The sequence below is a fragment of the Branchiostoma belcheri genome, unplaced genomic scaffold (genome assembly GCF_001625305.1).
Source record: "Branchiostoma belcheri isolate BF01 breed outbred unplaced genomic scaffold, Haploidv18h27 scaffold6, whole genome shotgun sequence".
Lineage (NCBI taxonomy): Eukaryota > Metazoa > Chordata > Leptocardii > Amphioxiformes > Branchiostomatidae > Branchiostoma > Branchiostoma belcheri.
This window is the reverse complement of record NW_017804242.1, coordinates 1,731,632-1,747,555: the sequence shown is the minus strand read 5'-3', so window position 1 is coordinate 1,747,555 and position 15,924 is coordinate 1,731,632. Positions and strand designations below refer to the sequence as shown.

At 45.8% G+C, this 15,924-nt stretch overlaps 1 protein-coding gene across 1 annotated transcript; it reads right to left on the bottom strand.

The window, feature by feature from the left end:
- Positions 1 to 881: 881 nt before the first annotated feature.
- Positions 882 to 14,394, bottom strand: LOC109482370 (polypeptide N-acetylgalactosaminyltransferase 4-like). Its single transcript, XM_019785066.1, has 8 exons — positions 12,985 to 14,394; positions 5,782 to 5,951; positions 4,424 to 4,588; positions 3,602 to 3,717; positions 3,213 to 3,304; positions 2,706 to 2,823; positions 1,785 to 1,964; positions 882 to 1,057 (listed from the first exon to the last, which is right to left on the bottom strand). Exons 1-8 carry the CDS (start codon positions 13,713 to 13,715, stop codon positions 926 to 928), a joined length of 1,704 nt encoding a protein of 567 aa, XP_019640625.1. The 5' UTR covers positions 13,716 to 14,394; the 3' UTR covers positions 882 to 925.
- Between the last annotated feature and the right edge of the window lie 1,530 nt (positions 14,395 to 15,924).

The window sequence follows — 15,924 nt, the reverse complement described above, 5'->3', positions numbered from 1 at the left end:
GGGACAACTGAACGATCCCTTTTCCAGTTTCCTTTCCTTAAAAACCTGGCCTCCATCCAGAGATGTTGTCACTGATCCTGTAGTTCTAAGTGTGCGGTGTGATACTTTCCCGCAAGCGGCGCTAACGGTTAGGCGGAAGCTTGCAGAATGCTGACAAAAGCGCCCTCTGCCGTGTCTTTGGTGTATAGCACATTTTTCTATCAGAAGTTACTTTGTACTACAAGTCGATCGGGCGCCAGAAGGATGACGGCTGAGACTCAACGATTTACCGGTTCCGACCTTTTATTCGCTTCTAGGCGCCTTTTTGTGATGTACGGGATCATTCTGGGTCCGGAGTACCAGAGGACTCTACAGCAAAGAATCCATCCACTTGTAGACTGGACTCACTGAAGCTCCTCAAGCTAACCCACATCTTTCACACCTTGAAACCGGTAAATCGCTGTTTCTCATCCGATCATCCTTCTGACGCCCAATCGACTCTAGAAGCAGATACTACTAGTTGTCGCACACTCCCCCAGTGATGAACAAGCGTCCTCCCTCTCATATAATATATCCAGTCTCCTCCCATAAAAAAAAATGTTGCACAATAGCAGCGCTCGTCAGAATTGTCTCTATCGATCTCAATATATAATAGCTCGATCGGGAAGCACATTTATTTAATAAAAGCTCTGTCATTCACCCGTAAATAATTTCATCAGGTTGGTAAACGACTGAATAGAAAAGTTCTTTCTATCACAACCATTTATTTTTCAAGCCAACGTTTCGATAACCTTCTGTCATCTTCATCAGGGCAATACTGACTGGTTTACTGTGCACTGACACTAAACCAGTCAGTATTGCCCTGATGAAGATGATAGAAGGTTATCGAAACGTTGGCTTGAAAAATATATGGTTGTGATAGAAAGAACTTTGCTGTTCAGCTCTGTCATTGTTGTAAGACGCCGAGTCCTTTTGGAAACTTGAGTTCCGGGTAGACGGTGTTGAGATACCAGTGGAAGTCCCGGCACTTCAACCGCCTTCTCAACTCCTGCCGCTCTGTGACGTCACCAAAGGACTTCTGTAAGGACGACACACAGACAAGGACAAGGTCAAGTGCGTTACCATGGCAACACGGATACCGTGAAAGGTGTCCCACAAGAATGTGTCAGAGGTGATGAACCGATTTCAATAGTTGCAGAAACCGTTAAATTGGAAGATAGAAGTTGAAGAAGTTCACGTATTCAGTGAACAGCTACGTATACACTACGTTCCAGCCAGCCTGGTTACTATCACCACGGGCAAAGGAATGTTTTACCTAAGCATAAGCCTTTTGCTGACAGCGTACCTTTCCAGCCGGTCTTTCTGATTATTCCTTTGCACCAGTTATGTCATTGTGTGTGTGTGTGTGTGTGTGTGTGTGTGTGTGTGTGTGTGTGTGTGTGTGTGTGTGTGTGTGTGTGTGTGTGTGTGTGTGTGTGTGCGCGCGCGTGTGTGCGTGCGTGCGTGCGTGCGTGCGTGCGTACGTATGTGTGTGTGTGTGTGTGTGTGTGTGTGTGTGTGTGTGTGTGTGTGTGTGTGTGTGTGTGTGTGTGTGTGTGTGTGTGTGTGTGTGTGCGTGTGTGTGTGTGTGTGTTTGTACGTGTGTGCGCGTGTGTGTGTGTGTGTGTGTTTGTGTGTGTGTGTGTGTGTGTGTGTGTGTGTGTGTGTGTGTGTGTGTGTGTGTGTGTGTGTGTGTGTGTGTGTGTGTGTGTGCGCGTCAGTGTGTGCGTAAGTGTGTATGCGTGCGTTAGCTAATAGAAATATACCTTTTTGATATGTCTGATTTGGTAGAAGTACTCCTTGTATTGGTCCATCCAAACCTCCGCCACCCTCATCAGGTTCCGGGTCGAGACCTCCGTGCTGGTCTGGTACGGGAAGCGCTGGCGGAACACGTGACCCACGCGAGAACACGGCATGATCTCCAGCGTGCCGCCACACTGCCAGATCTGTGGGCACATACAAGAACCCAGCACACTTAGTAGGTGCGCTTGGCTAAAAACACTGTGATTCTTTAAAGAAGGTTTATTGCAAATACATGCCCGAGGGCTAATTGCAGCTACAAACAACATAGAAAGAAAATACAGTGGTATGTGAGACTATATCTACTTCTAACATTATACTATATTCTACAACATACATGGTACTAGAAACTTAAAACACTAGCCCTACTTTAATAGCAAAGCCACATTGCACTACTAGCTAATTGGAAAGTGGCATGCTTCGCCTAAGTTGAGGATAACAAGAACAAACGAAGTTAGCAAGAAAGTTCATCTGAGTTGGCAACTAATCTCCAACTCAAGGAATTTGATTTTCGACCGAATCTCATTCACATTGAGTCTCCGGGCCTCACCGTCTCTCTGAAAGGGATCAATATTCTGGACACTTAATCCACTGTATTGTTAGCCTGAGTGTCAGCCTTATCTTTCGTCCGCTACCCAAGATCCGCTCCCCGGCTACTATATTGTGACAGGAGTGAAAGAATCTACATCAGGGCACACCAACACCCCAACAATCTTTCAACCGGGACGGGGGGCGGTACCGACTTCCAATGAACTTTGCCCCAATGTTGAGGTCACACATGCGAAAAAAAACACTTGTCTATACAGCACTTGAGTCAGATAGCTGATGAATATATTCCTCGAGTTGGTTTAATTTTCATTAAGACAAAGAGAAGCTCGAAATGTTACCCTGAAAGACAGTTCTAGGTTCTCCCCTCCCCATATCTCCATGCCGGTGTCGTACAGGCCCAGGTGCTGGAAGTACTGCTTGTCGATGGCGAACAGGCCGCCTGCCATGGTGGGCGATCTGCGGCAAATACGGACAGAAGTGAAATGAACTTCCTTATGGTGCTTTAGAAAAACGGTAACCAGCGAATATGTGTTCCGTTAGCCTTTCTATCAAATGTATTTGCATTGCCGGTATAACCGCCCCTTGGCGTAACATACCAGCTTCGCAGACACGCAGCCCGGCGGCAGCTGGCTGAATTACACCGAACGACCTGTCACACCTAACCTTTGCACATCTAGCTGCAAGAGTTGCAGTGATGATGGCCCTACGTATACTGTACTTGGTGGCAGTTCCACTCTACGATAGCTCTAGGGAAAACCTGTATTAAATGACTTACCCCAGGACAAGAGAAACAGTTGGGAAGTGGGAAGCAGTAAACATCTGCTCTGGACGAAGTCGTTACTTACAATATCGGGTCGACGGACAGTCCTCTCCTCTTCTCGTAACTGGCGGGGATTTTCTCCCACCGGAAGATGAGTCTCCAGTCGAAACCTCCTCTCTGCAAGGTAGAACAAAAGGAGCGCAAGTCAGTATTGAATGTAACCGAGGATGCAAACAAATGTCCACCCATTGTTGTACGTGCAAACAGGTGGTTGCTTGATAGTATTTCAATAAATACTTATAAACAAAGCTGCAAAGATGAGTTTGAACTTGTGTCTGGCGAGAGCTGTCTTTCAAAATACAAAGTAATCCCATACAGACAGCCTTTCAAAAAGAGCGTTTAACAGTACAAATATCCAGGACCGTGCCTGAGGCAAATCTACGTTCTTTGATACGGCAATTATTGCAAAGTTACCTGTATGATTGCAAGATGGCGATATTCGAATGTTTTGAAATCAATGACATCGATGACAGGCGTGACCACGTGACTCCGGTTTTGTACGATGCGGTCCAAGAGAGGCTCCAACCATCCTGAAACGAACATTCTACGTCAGTTCATTCTAGATCTGTTCGTTTTTGTTTAAGAAGAATGTAGGACTAATTCCAGGATGTGTCCGTGGTTTTGCTTCCCAGTGCAAAAAAAAAGAAAACCTGATAAAACGCCAAAGTAAAAAGTCCAAAGTAAGCCGAAGCCTGAAACTTTACTGGGATAGTAGACTCACGTACCCTGTTCATTGTACGCCAGTGCTCAAAGTAGGTCTTGGGAACTATTCCCCGCCCAACAAAGCATTCAGCTCCAAGCTCTCCTACCTATTGGTAGTAACTAGTATCAGACGGTGGGCAGTGCCCTATGTCCTGTACATGTACAGGCCTCAGGGCAATGGATACTGCCTTGCCGCCCTAGGATCTGCTTGGAGATTACGAATCATCAGAAGTGGCGTCGTGTGGTGTAGTGGTAGATCACTGGACTATGAAACGGGGAGACCAGGGTTCGTACCCGAACAAGTCCGAACATGCGCCCCGACGTTGTACCCTAAGGGAAAGGCACTTAACACGACTTTCCTCACTTCACTCAGGTGAAAACGAGTACCTAGCTTCGGTTAGGGGCGTCTTATCGGATGGGACGTTAAAATGGAGGCCCCGTGTTTGAGAAGAGACACACCTCAAGCACGTTAAAGAACCCACGTGAGCGGGTTTTATTCTGGTCTAAAATGGGGTAGGGAAGTGCCCGTCCTACCTATATTGCACTCGCAGTGAGAGTCTAAGAACACCAGCACGTCTGCCCGTGCGTGTGACGCTCCCATCAGCCGGGCCCGGATCAGACCCTCCCGCTTCTGGGTCCGGATCAGCTTCACCTTGGGCAGACCCGACACGTACTCAGTCAGCTGGGTCTTCAGGTGAGCTGTGGAAGGTACGTCGATGAAGGTTAGACATCCAGTTTATGATGATGATGATGATGATGATGATGACTGGTTTATTTGCAACACGTGCTCAGACATACCGTTGCAGCAGCCTTATCTGGCTGAATTAGGGCATGATACAAATCTTATGTCTAACTAAAACTATTACTAATTCATCAAAATCAATTATACAAACATAGGCTAAAAGACAAGGTGCGTACTGGTTAACAATCATAAAATAACTTTACAGTAAAAGAGACCTATGAGACTAATGAGATACAAAAAAAAAGCTTTTACTCTGTCATCTTGATAGATCAAACGTTACAAATAACATCTACTACATATAGGACGATCTTTTTAAAATGTGTAAAGACTAGAACCTCAACCAATTATTGTTAAACACATTCTCATCCCACACTGCTTAGTCTAGCGTAAGGTAGACTAGCCTCATATTGTAAGTTTCTTCAATATTAGCAGGAGATGCCATACGTTTTACTTACTAGTAGTACGATTGTTGTGCAGTTTAAAAGTTTGATTTGTTGAGGATTAAACGGGATTTACATAAAGTTGCTATATTTGGCTTGTGGTCAAAAAGTATTTTCGCAAGCGGACAAATGTTTTAAACTATTGTTTGGAAGTCGTTCAAGTTTTCAATGTCATACGAACCTGTGCGTATCCATCACATGATATCAACTAAAAGGCCAAGACACGGATTTCAGATAGCAGAAAGCTGTGACATATCTTTGAAAGATAACAATGGGCTGTAAGCAAGGTAATCTGTGGCTGGGAGTTGGTCGAAGAGGTTGCAAACGTCTGCGCCAGTCTACCATAAATTTTGAAAAATCAAAGTCTGGGAAGCTATATTCTGCGTGATTGGATGCGATCAAAGGAGCACACTGGAGCTAGAACTTGAAATGATGATAGGGTGGATTCCAGGCTACGACCAACCCACTATACCTAGTCTCCAACAGACTCCTTTGCAGGCTGCACGTGCAGGCAAATGGACCCTCTCCGGCCGACCAACTCCTCTGGCCAACTAAATCTCCTTTTTAGGCCTCTTTCTACTATTTATTCAGCCTGCAAAGGAGTCTGGTGGACACTACCTAGTGCCGACCTTGGTTGGAGAGTGACCGGGAGCAAAGTCATGGGAAGGTCCTGACAGTGGGACGGGCGGATAAATCTTATTCGCACCTACCATACTGACTGTCGTCGTCCACCATGATGACCTCGGTCAGCAGGTCGGCCGGAGTCGTGGTCAGCACGCTGTGGACCGTCCGCATCAGGGTGGACCAAGCCTCGTTATGGAAACAGATGATGACGCTGACGGCCGGCAGACGACTGACGTCATACTCCTTGCTCTTGCACCTGTGGGAGGTTGAAGAAAAAAATCAGTAAGCCAGTGTATATAGAGCTAGAGATAGACCCTGCGAAGCTGGTGTGGTACGCCGAAGAGCGATTATACCGGCTATAAAGATACAGATAAAGAAGGCACTCCATTCAGTCGATCGAGACGTCAGTCCAAATCTTATATATCTTAATCTAATCAATTAACTGGACTAAAGCAGAGTTTCAGACGCTTCGATTGCTGTCAGGGTAAAGAGAGTTCTTTTATTGTTTTTGAAATTATTTTATTTGTTACGTTTTGTTATACATATTTACATATTTGCACAAAGTTGAGGAACGAAGAATAAATGGATAACAAACAAAACTAAGTGTGAGAGGAATGACGAAATCTAGCCCCCCCCCCTGCTATAATCCTAAACGCCTATCGTTTTATTGCTACTTGTGATTGGAAGATGAAGAAATTTCGAAACACGAACAAAATAGGAAGCTCAATAGGATAGAAGTGCAGGAAATCGCATTACATTTACAATACAGACTAATAAACAACATAGATGGTTGTTGTTTCACACACATATATGTAAAATATAAAATGTATGCATATAAGCTGTAAAATATAAGCAATATATAAGCTGTAAAAATACTGTCCGGAAAAGCATCCTTTTTATACAGTTGATTAACGATTTGGACGAAGTTTTTCTTTCCAGGTCAAGGACAAAGTCAAATTGTATATCTAACCACCTAACCATTACACCCACAGAACACAGCTAAGAAAGTCAGCTAAGAAAATACATCGCCGTGGTACGTAGATACATTTTCCTGAGAGCACGTTGTTGTTTTCTTTAACGCATGGCATAGAAAAATGTTGGGCTAAAAGCCTGCACACACATGGGTCACAGAATCAGTTTACTGCGTGCAAGTAAATTGTTAACTTGATGGAAGTAATGGAAGTACCAATGAGGTTCTAGTGCTTTTACCTCCTTGGTAGTACTTACACTGTCTTTTCACCAGAGGCTGCGACCATGAACTTAACGAACAGAGATTTGACAGTTCGTTCAAAATTACGATTTTTTCGCGTTTTGTTTGTTTTACCGTCTTTTAAATCGTCTCTGTGTGTCATATTTCAATCATGAAGTCACGGGTCGTCCCAGATTCAATTTTGGTCGCTCTACGGTCGCTCAGCGATCGCCGTCTGGTGGAAAGGGTGCCTTCATCCTTCATGACGTATAGAGGCGAGGGCACGATACAAATTATCCCAGTAACACCTAGCTTCAGTACACAGTGAACCAGTCACTGTGATTTGATGAATATTTTTCTATAATGTGCTAACGTAAACAATAGCCTGGGTTGTGACATTGCAATAACATTCTTGGCTAATCATTGGTTTACAGCAATTGCAATGTTCTAGCTACACGTAGAAATCCTGACGATGCAAAGAAGGTGACAGACGCAGACGGTCATCAAATGGCTGTGAATAAAGAACTTTATTTATTCAAAATATCCCTTCGTAGTGTTGATAAGATGCCAGACTGTCGCTATAGGCGGCCCGTTCCTTCACTCTTCTGGCTGGAGCGGGCCCAGGAAATGTCTCCGGCATCTCTCCTGAGACAGCGGAAGCCTTCACGCGCGCTGATCTTGGTGAAACGTCGCGAAAACGTGCCTGCTTAGTTTTTCTAACGGGCAGACTGACTGGAAGCGTCCGTGTGTGCCAGGAGGAAGGCCGGATCGCCTGCTAACGACAACCACACATTCCTCCCCGGGGACTGGCGTCCGTCCGCGCTGACGACATGATTGATACTCAGACACCACCTCGGCGTTCTCGGCGTTTTAGTTGGGTGTGTGTCCTTAGCCTGGATGCCAGACTGTTCACAGGGTCGCCAAGTTGCCCGCGACTGCACACACAGGCCGTCAGACCCTGAGAAGACTGTTCCCGGGGCCAAAGTACGCAGACTAGTCCATAGTTAGACCCTAAGAAGTTCATCATCATCAGGATCAAGTTCAACGTTTTCGTCCCAATGTTATTAAGGCATCTCTACGTCACCTCCATACCCCCCACCCCCTAACACACACACACCGTTTTGTGTGTTTCCCTCTATAATATGAGCGAGATTCGGGGGGAGGGGGTGTTAGCCTCGGTGCCAGACTATTGCCAGGGCCAGTATACAGGCTAACTTATTGGCTCCAAGGGTCAACATGTCCCGAAGGAGGAAATCTTACCATGGAGTCAGAATAGACACCCTTCAGTTAGACCTGAGTTTCTTTAATTGTCTGTGTACTAGCCTTGTGGCTGGGGGAATAGGCAGTCCTGTCAATATATATGATAAAAGGCCCATAAATTAATAAAATGTAACGATCAGAAAACCACCAGGATTATCCGTTCTGCGGAGTCTCAGCGTTTTTCTCAGTCTGACATGGCTGAAACGTTAGGGTGAAGGTTGGGTCAAAGGGTCGTCGTCAGGATAACATTAAGAGATATATTCCTCTTAATATGATATGTCAAGTCGTCATCATCCATACGCAATGTGTCCGTTTACTCTGTAAAATGATCATCTTTGAGTACAGTCCAACTTGCAGTACGTTCGGGTTCAAAGGGTCGTCACTGCGATAAAATTAAGAGATATATTCCTCTTAATATGATATGTCAAGTCGTCATCATCCATACGCAATGTGTCCGTTTGCTCTGTAAAATAATCATCTTTGAGTACAGTCCAACTTGCAGTACGTTCGGGTTCAAAGGGTCGTCACTGCAATAAAATTAAAAGATATAGTCTTCTTAATATGATATGTCAACTCGTAACCCTTCAAATGCACATAGTCTGTTCGTTTACTCTGCATATGGTAACAATAATCATATCTTTGAGGTCAGTCAAACTCGTAGTACGTTCGGGTTCAAAGGGTCGTCACTGCGATAAAATTAAGAGATATATTCTTCTTAATATGATCTGCCAAGTCGTCACCCTTCAAGCGCAGACAACGTGTTCGTTTACTTTGTAACGTTAGATGGGAGAAATAATCATTTGAGGAGGGTTACGTTCGGGTTCAAAGGGCCATCGTTGCGATAAAATTAAGAGATATATTGCTCTTAATATGATATGCCAAGTCGTCACCCTTCAAACGCAGACAATGTGTCCGTTTACTCTCCAGATGAGAATAATAATCATCTGAAGATGAGCAGCGCGTTCGGGTTCGAGGGGTCGTCGCTGCGACGAAATGAAGAGATATATTCTCTTTCACGCGAGCTGCCAAGTCGCCACCCTTTTCAAACGCAGGCGTTCTTCTCCGCCCGTGAACTGTGAAGACGATCCGTGGATGATAGTCTGGCTCAAACCGGAAACATGTGCTCCCTGTCAAACATGGTTGCATCATGCCAATAAGGAGTTAAGCGAAGGTCAAGTTATTTGCGGAACATCGCGATGGTAGTACGTGTACGTGTGCGCCTGTTGTGGGAAGCTCAAGTTCGTGCCTGCGCCCAGGGAACGTGATCGATGTGAAATATGGTAATCTACCGTAATACCTTCATCCTTAAAGTCAACAATACGGGATATATCATACAGGTGTGAACAAAAAAGCCTGAAAATCTACCTGGGTGCATTCCTAGAGCAGACATTCGCTCTAAGTCAATAAAGACTCTGTTTCGGATTACGACGTCGTAATTTCTTTCCTCGGCAGCTGGTAGTAGTGATTCAGCTGGTGACACGCCGGTTTGCGGCCGGACCCTGGGAGCCTGGGGGTGCTTTGGGGAAGTGTAAAACTCGCAAACGTAGTTTTACGTTGCCAAGAATAAAGCATGAGTGATGCCAGACTGTGAACCAGGACCTACACAGACCAGCTCGTCAGCACCAGGGTCAACATGACCCTAAGAACACCAGTACCCTCCGGACCCCCCCCCCCCCCCGCGAGTTAGCCCTGTTTGGTCTGCTAACTTTGCAACGTCACAGACGGAGTCAGATACCTGCAACTCCAACGATTTTTTAGTGCTGTACACATTAATTTCGCGGTTTTGTGAATTGGTGGCGAAGAGGGCACTTCTACTTCTCAGGCCATATACTAGACAGAACCCCTTGCAACATGACATATTGTATAGGGCAGTGCAACGCCCTAGTGTGGCCTGTGATGGCGATGTAAGATACCCCCCCCCCGCCAAAAAAAGGTGCATAACAACCAAAAATAAACAAAGTGAGGTCATTATGAAAATAATTACCACTCTAGGGACTGCTAATGTCCTTACAGCTTAAACTTGTAAAATAAAAACCTCCACGAACATTTCAAGATTTGCAGTACACTGATTTCTCGTCCCTGCAGCAAGCAGCTCACGTAATGTTTTGCACACACCGTCACTAGTGGGTGACGTTAACATTCCAAGAATACAGTAGATAGTTCAACACTTGGCCAAACACTTGAGGAATACTTAGCCGGTAGTAAAGATGTCGATACGTATCTGTGCCCTGAGTCAGGTTACCAAACACGCTCCTGCCCTGGCGGATGGCACCTAGTGCCCCAATCACCTTTTGGCCCGGCCCGATATGTTTCCCATTACACCCGATGTTCATTCAGCCGGCGGAGGGGACACAGACGCGGCATCGGGGCACGTTCGGGATTATTTACGACGGGATTCTCCGTTTTACGTGCGGTGATGCAGTTACTGTTTGGCACGGGGTGACGTTAAAGGCATTGCCGTGGAAAATTGCAGCAATAAGGATCAAAGATTACTTTTTTTTTCCATTCAGTTCACAGTCAAGCAGGGGGTTGAAGACCGCTCTGTCTGCATATAATTCTGTACCGGATTCAATGTCGAAGTCGTACGGGTCTTTCTGTCTATCTGTCTGTCTGACTGTCTGTAGACTAGATTTCCATACACTTACATTAATGTTACAACTACGGTTACGCCTATAGCTATATACATACAATAGAAACAGAATGTGGGACATTATGAATTTCACTAGTAGTTTGGGCAAGTCATAGCCTATTACAAAATAGATGATGACAATTTCACTAGTGTCATTTATGTATGATGTATATCCTTACAGGAACGCACATGATATATATCTATTTTTCAAACGATGCAGATCACATCTCTACATTGTACGTACATCTGTGCAAATGATTGACCTATTTGCGCACTTCTACTCTCATCTTCACACGACCACCGCGCACACCAGACTGTGCAGGGATCAACATTGGATTTGTGTAACCCTTAGGCATGCGATGCAATACTGCAAGACGTTAAAATTGTTCTTTATTTTATTTTATTTCATGGTATGAAGTTCATTGAGTGATCAGTCAAATGTTTGGTTCGCTCAGCGGTCGATGTCTCTGTTGGAAAAACGGTGTGTGTGTACAATGTAAGTCTAGCTGTGTTTCTCGGCTCTATCTCAGTATTTTCATTCCCCGGGAAGCAACAGGCAACCTGAGTAAACTGTTTAACCGTCCACAGATCAATGTGTACGTTCTGTAAGTATGAGAGGTGGTGCGAGGGCTTATCCAGGGTCAGGCGGCAGACGGGCAGCCCGAGCGCCGTGAAACACAGTAAGACTCGCGTGCTGCTCACACTGAGACCACGGTCACGGTTCAGGCATCATCAAAATTCTTTGTGCAAATATTTCCCTTTCACCGCCAGCTGTTTTTGCAGTGATATCGGGGAGGCTTCTAAATACAGACAGCTATGCCGTAACGCTGGACGTGGGGAACGGCCTGATAAAACAAAGGCGTCTGGTGTATTGCTGCGGACACTTGTCGACACTTAGACTCAGGTCGCTCTGCACGCGAGACAACGACAGACTAACATATCACTGTTCTATTATTACCCTAACTACCCTAACAGGACATTATAACAGTGATGGCATGATACATATTTTGCTTGAAATGTCACGATGATAAAATGTGACAATTATTCTGTATGAGGAGAGCAATAATCATTTAAATACGTCTGTAGTTAAATACTAGCAATCATTAACACAGAGAAAGAGGGGAGAGAGAGAGTGAGAGAAAGAGAGGGAGAGAGGGAGGGAGGGAGAGAGAGAGGAAGAGAGAGAGGGAAAGGGGGAGTGAGGGGAGAGAGGGAGGGAGAGAGAGAGGAAGAGAGAGGGGGGAAAGGGGGAGAGAGACTGGGAGAGATTCATACTGGGGTTCAGAAAAACAAGTTTCCATCTTCGACCTCTTGACACTAATTTCCTTAAGTTAAGAGGAGAGTAACTATGACGTTGAAGCACAAGATCTCGATTGTTGAAATTTGTAAATATTAAAACGTCAACCAATAAAGTTAACTGATTGTTTGGATGGATGGATGGATGGATGGATGGATGGATGGATGGATGGATGGATGGATGGATGGTTAGTTGGTTGGTTGGTTGGTTGGTTAATTGATAATTTGATATTGATTGATATATTGATAAGGAGAGGAAACTGCCGTGTAAGTTGACGCCATGAAAACGTTGCCCGTTGCTATTGTATCTAATCACGCGTCCAGCTTCTGTAGATGTAGGTCAGTGTTTATCTGCCCTGACAGGTCACCCTGTTCTCACATGGGAACCTCGCTGGGTTCTCAGTACGGAAGGAAATACTATCAGAACGAAAACAGAAGCATGGCTCAAAGCTGTTGACATTTCTTTCCGCTTGTTCAAAAGAATCTATTTCGCCCCATCCTAGAAGCAAAATCAGTCAAACTCTAGTCGATAACCTTTACTGTGTACAAATTATAGGAAACTACATCAAAGAATGTTTAGACCTTAGAGCATGTTGTGCAAACGATACGTTAAACTCTACATGTTGATTTATCCATATCCTTGTTAGTTCATTGTATCCACGTGTTTGTTTGTATAGTTGTAGAAGACCTTACGAAAGTCGCTGTACTTTTGTTGTGTCAATAAAGATTTGTGGTGGGCGATACTCAAAGCCAATGCATATGCATGCCGTCAATACGTTCATTCATCCATACACTTGTATGTTGGTTCATTTGCATCCAATTGTATGTAATGACTATGTAACTCTATAAGACCCTTAGAAAATCGCTGTACTTTTATTGTGTCAACAAAGATTTCTAGTAGTGCACGGTACTCACAGCCAGTGCCTGCCGTCTGGAATGGTCCTGGTGAGAGCTATCTTGCTGCTGGCGAACTCGTTGAAGGCGTACTTCTTGTAACCTTCCTCCAACCGCCTGCGATCTTCCGGGGACAGGTTTCTCAGCACCACCCCCTGACCCAGTTCTCCCAGCGCCTGGGGCCCCGGTGTGGCTTGTTGTACTCCTATATTCCCATTATCGTTCTCTCGATTATTTCCGACAGCATTGTTGTTGTTCCTGTTGCTATTGTTCAGTAGCAGAGACCAGCGCTTCGGTACTCGCGCCCTTTGCGACTCTCTGAACTGCGAATCTCCCGAGCGCGCCCGGTCCAGACGCGTATTGTTTCCCGCCCGTCCTCCGACCCCCGAGTTGGCGGCTCTCGCGAACTTGGCCTTCTGTGCTCGCGGGGACGCGTATGCCAACCACGCGCCCCTGCTGACCGGTGACGCGTTCCTATCGCGGCTCCGGCGGGTCGAGGCGAGCTGCATGGCCGCACGTACCCGCGAGTCCAGCCCGCGCGTCGGCTCGGGGTCCAGGCGCTCCTTGATGTACCTCTCGTCCACGGGCAAGGCGGCGAATTTGACCCGACGCGCATGGTGGTGCGGCGCGGCGCCTTTCCTGTAGTCCGCGGCGTAGGTGTACACCAGGAGCAGAGCAGCAGAGGCCAGCAGCGCCTTCAGCGCCTTGCAAACCAGTCCGAGCCCGTGCCGCCTACATGCTCGTCTCATCATAGTACGGACGCTCTCGAGAAAGCCCGTCGTCTGACCAACTTCCCGCCTAAGCACGTCGCGTCTGGTGACCAGCCAGGTAGGGCCTCCTGAGTCTCACGGCGCGGAGAGAGCATAGCATCAGTTCTGTCCACGACGAATCTCTTCTCTAGAAGTCACCTTTGGTAGTAAAACTCGTGTGGAACAATCCACAACAATCATTCTTTTCTCTCCTCACGCGGTCTTCACCAGGGGGACTTCTGACTGGCTGCTGTCAAGTTCTCAGCCGCCTCTGGGTAGGAAAATTCAGACGACCGGGTTACTTTCAGCTCCCTGTCGGCGATCTTGAAGGCGAGAGTTGAATCCCGGCCAAGCGCGGGCGCGCGGTAACATTTGTCAGCTGGCCCAAATACCAAACTTGTTGCTTTTGAACCGCGGGTACCCGGGAACGGCTGCTATAGCTAGCGTCGAAAGTATAAAGGACGGAGCGTTAATACGGGAGACCACACAACACACACAAACGGCGTTCTGTTACGCACCACTTCTCTGAGAAGAGATCCCCAAAACGCTTCCTCGTCTCGCCAGCTGGGCTTCCATGGTATATACAGACGAAAAATGATAATCCCTTACTGAACGGTCACTAATCACTCTCGCTTTTGTCGACCCACTCTCACTCTCATCCCTCCAGGAATTTGCATGACAACGTGCCACCTTCGCAACTTCAAACAAAAAACTCCGTCATTAATGCTGCTGTTTAATAAACGCTCCGGATCACAGAACGGATGGGACGGAGGTTTAAAGGTCCTCACACGGCAGAGTCACACCAAACGTGATCGATGTGGCGATGTCTCCTGAAAAGCCTCGCGGGATTCCTCCACAACTCCGCGACTCGAGGGGGACTGAGGAAAACAAGACGTTACGTGATTACTAGTACTCTCCAAGCAGAGGTTTGGGCTTTGGCGTATTATTGGTGCGTTTTAGGCTTTTTTATCGGGCTTTCTTTTTTTGCACTGATATCTTTTTAAGCCAATCCGTGAAAAAGATACCAGTGCAAAAAAGATACGTTGACGTAAAACAGCCTGACCAGTGCATGAAAGAAAGCCCGATAAAAAGCCTAAAAACACGCCTAAAATAAGCTAAAACTCAAACCTCTGCTTGGAGAGTAGTTACATGATAGCCTGATCCTGTGGTTTTCATCGTTTCTTATACTAGGCCGTGAATCTGGCACGGGAGACGGCGTTAGACAGAACGACACGCCCGCCCGTGCCTGACACCTTTGTTTGGTTAGGTGGTTATCCTGACTTACGGGTTATTCAAGATTCGTGCGCCCGTGGCTAAGGCCTTGGAATTCATCTCTAGATGCTGACTAAGACATATTTGTTAGGTTTCTATTTCACCCTTCACACTTAAGAAAAACAAGGAGGTTATACGCCCTATAACCTCTTTAAGAAAAGTAAGCGACTTCTCCTCTAGGAGAATTCAGAGCCGAGCTCGTTAAGATGAGGATCGTGGCTCTAGAGACGGAACTATGCTAATATCAAACAACCATTTCATAAACTTCTTATCCCCCGAATGCTGACTAATACACACACATGTATTTCACCCTTCACATTTGACAAGTCAAGAAAAGTAGGCGATTATCCTCTAGGGGAATTCAGAGCCGAGCTCGTAAAAGGTCTTGACTCTAGAGACAGAACTATGCCAAAAACAATCATTATATAAACCTCTTAGCCTCCGAATGTTGACTAAGACATATTTTTGGTTTCTATTTCACCCTTCACACTTAAGAAAAACAAAGGGATTTGAATAGAAAAAAGTAGGCGGCTTCTCTTCTAGGAGAATACAGAGCCGAGCTCGTAAAGGAAAGATTCTGATTCTAGAGCCAGAACTATGCCAACAAACAACAATTATACAAGCCTCTTAGCGTCCACTGATGTTGACTATTTAAAGACATTTGTTTGGTTTCTATTTCACACTTGAGAAAAGTAGGTGACTTCTCCTCTAGGAGTATGTAGATTTGAGATCGTTACTCCAGCTCGTTAAGCAAAGATCACGACACTAGAGACAGAACTATGCCAACAAACAAGTATTATATAAACTTCGTAGCCCCCGAATGTTGGCTAAGACACATATTTCATCACGTAGGTGACTTCTCTTTCAAGAAAATACAGAGCAGAGCTCGTTAAGCAAAGATTCTGGCTCTAGAGACAGAACTATGCCAACAAAAAGTATT